Here is a 1,952-nt window from a genome sequence, read left to right as displayed (position 1 = left end):
GTTATATTTACCACTTATATCTAATCTATTTCTCAATTTTGTTTTGGACACTATCTTCGTTCGTTTTCTGTTGCTATGACGGAATACCAGAGACTGAGTAATTTACAAAGAAAATAAGTTTATTTAGTTCATGGTTCTAAAGCTGGGAAGGTCCGGGAGCATGGCACTGGCATCTGGTGAGGGCCTTCCTGCTGCATCGTAACATGGTGGAGGGTATCACAAGGCCAGTCGGCAAGAGCATGCCAGCTCAGGTCTCTCTTCCTCTTCTTATAAAGCCACCAGTCCCATCATGCGGGACCCACCCTGATTACCTTATTTAATCCTAATTACCTCCTAAAGCTCCCACCTCCAAATTCCACCAACCTATGAATTTGGGGATTAAGTTTCCAAGACACAATATTTGGTAGACACATTCGAGCCATAGTAGATACCCATTGAATAAATGTGTGTGGTATGCAATACATTTGATTGTGTGCATTCTTTTTGCTGTTTTGAAGTATTTTTTTTTTTTTTGAAAATTCAAACTGAAGTTTTGCACAACCCCAGATTTAGTCCAGTAATACAAGTGAGAAAGCTGGGAATCATGGAGGTCAATTTACTTGACATAATACAAAGGAGTGCTGGTTGTTCTGAGTCATGGCATTTTCCAAAAAAGCCACCCTGACTCTTCATTCATTCTCATATTCCTCCTTCTTTTTCTCCTTATTTAGGCCATCGAACGGTAACTGCATGTACATTCATATCAACATTTATTTTTCCACTATAGGAGCAGCAGAGAAGAGTTCTAAGCATGGTGCTGAAGACAAGACTCAGACCATTATCACAGCAATGAAAGAAAGAATGAAGATCAGGGAGAAAAACAGACCGGAGGTGTTTGAAGTAATTCAGGAAATGTTTCAGATTTCTAAAGAAGATTTTGTGCAATACACAAAGGCAGCCAAACAGAGTGTCCTGGATGGGACATCTAAGTGGTCGGCAAAAATAACCATTACAGGTAAAAATACGTCATCTTTAGAACTTTTATTCTACACTGAGATTTCATTGTGTCTTAGAAATCATTGCTAATAATAACTATAGGTAAAATAAATAAAACTCTTTTCAATCTTGTCCATATTGACAAGTCCAGTTGGTACTTCAAATTTCTAAAATATATACTAGAAATTGAAGTAATTTCAGTCTGTGTCTTGTTCTAATCAAAAGACCTTTCATAGGAAAAATGTTTCTGTTTTTCAGTATACTCACCAATACCCTGCAGTTTACAAGAGATTAACTTTGTTGCTGCTCGCCACTGATAAATTCCAAGAGTAGCCAAGAATCCTTTCAGTCAGTATTTTAAAATGAGAAAAAAGATATAATTTTTCTTACCTCTGATTTAATATCCCTCATTCATTTGATCCTTGAGTCAGGCAATTTGAGTTTAGTGATGCCTAGTAATTTGAACCTGTGAAGGTGTTTATAATGTTAACAGCAAGTGACTATGTAGCATGTTAACATTTACCAGGTCTCTTAAGTGACTAATTTTGTATTTACAAGGTAAAATAAAGATACTTATTTCACCAGGTAGAACTGGTCGATATTGACAGCAAACTCATAAATAAATAAACCAGTTTGGATCACAGACCTTTGAATTATGTTTGGTAACTTTTTGTATATTGTATGTATATCCTCATTTCTCTATACATGTTTACAGTAATGTGTATATGAGTATATAGCTAATATGTACATGCATGTGTATGTATATAGCTACTGTTCATTAGAGGCAAATTATTAATGTTTAGTGTATTTATTCTTTCATGAGATGTTTGTTTAAATTTCTGTTGGTCATGAGCAAAAAGCAATGGGGATGCATCTGCCAACACAGAAAACCAAATGATAGAAAACATTTCCTTTATTTTTGTTATTTATTTTATTTTTTAATATTTATTTTATTTTTTGATTTTGAGGGAATCTTT

At 34.7% G+C, this 1,952-nt stretch overlaps 1 protein-coding gene across 1 annotated transcript in view; it reads left to right on the top strand.

Annotated features, from left to right (window-relative positions):
• The window catches only part of LOC103605151 (protein unc-13 homolog C-like), a gene marked incomplete at its 3' end in the record, with an annotated part of 212,770 nt that overhangs the window by 124,526 nt on the left and 86,292 nt on the right, over window positions 1-1,952 (top strand). The window contains exon 6 of the mRNA XM_008589736.1: window positions 767-994. Within this exon, the coding sequence (XP_008587958.1) occupies window positions 767-994 (228 nt within the window). The remainder of the gene's footprint in view (window positions 1-766; window positions 995-1,952) is intronic.

This window comes from Galeopterus variegatus, unplaced genomic scaffold (assembly GCF_000696425.1).
Source record: "Galeopterus variegatus unplaced genomic scaffold, G_variegatus-3.0.2 Scaffold5626, whole genome shotgun sequence".
NCBI classification, from domain to species: Eukaryota; Metazoa; Chordata; class Mammalia; order Dermoptera; family Cynocephalidae; genus Galeopterus; species Galeopterus variegatus.
The sequence above is the reverse complement of the archived record's forward strand: the minus strand, read 5'-3'. Positions and strand labels throughout refer to the sequence as shown.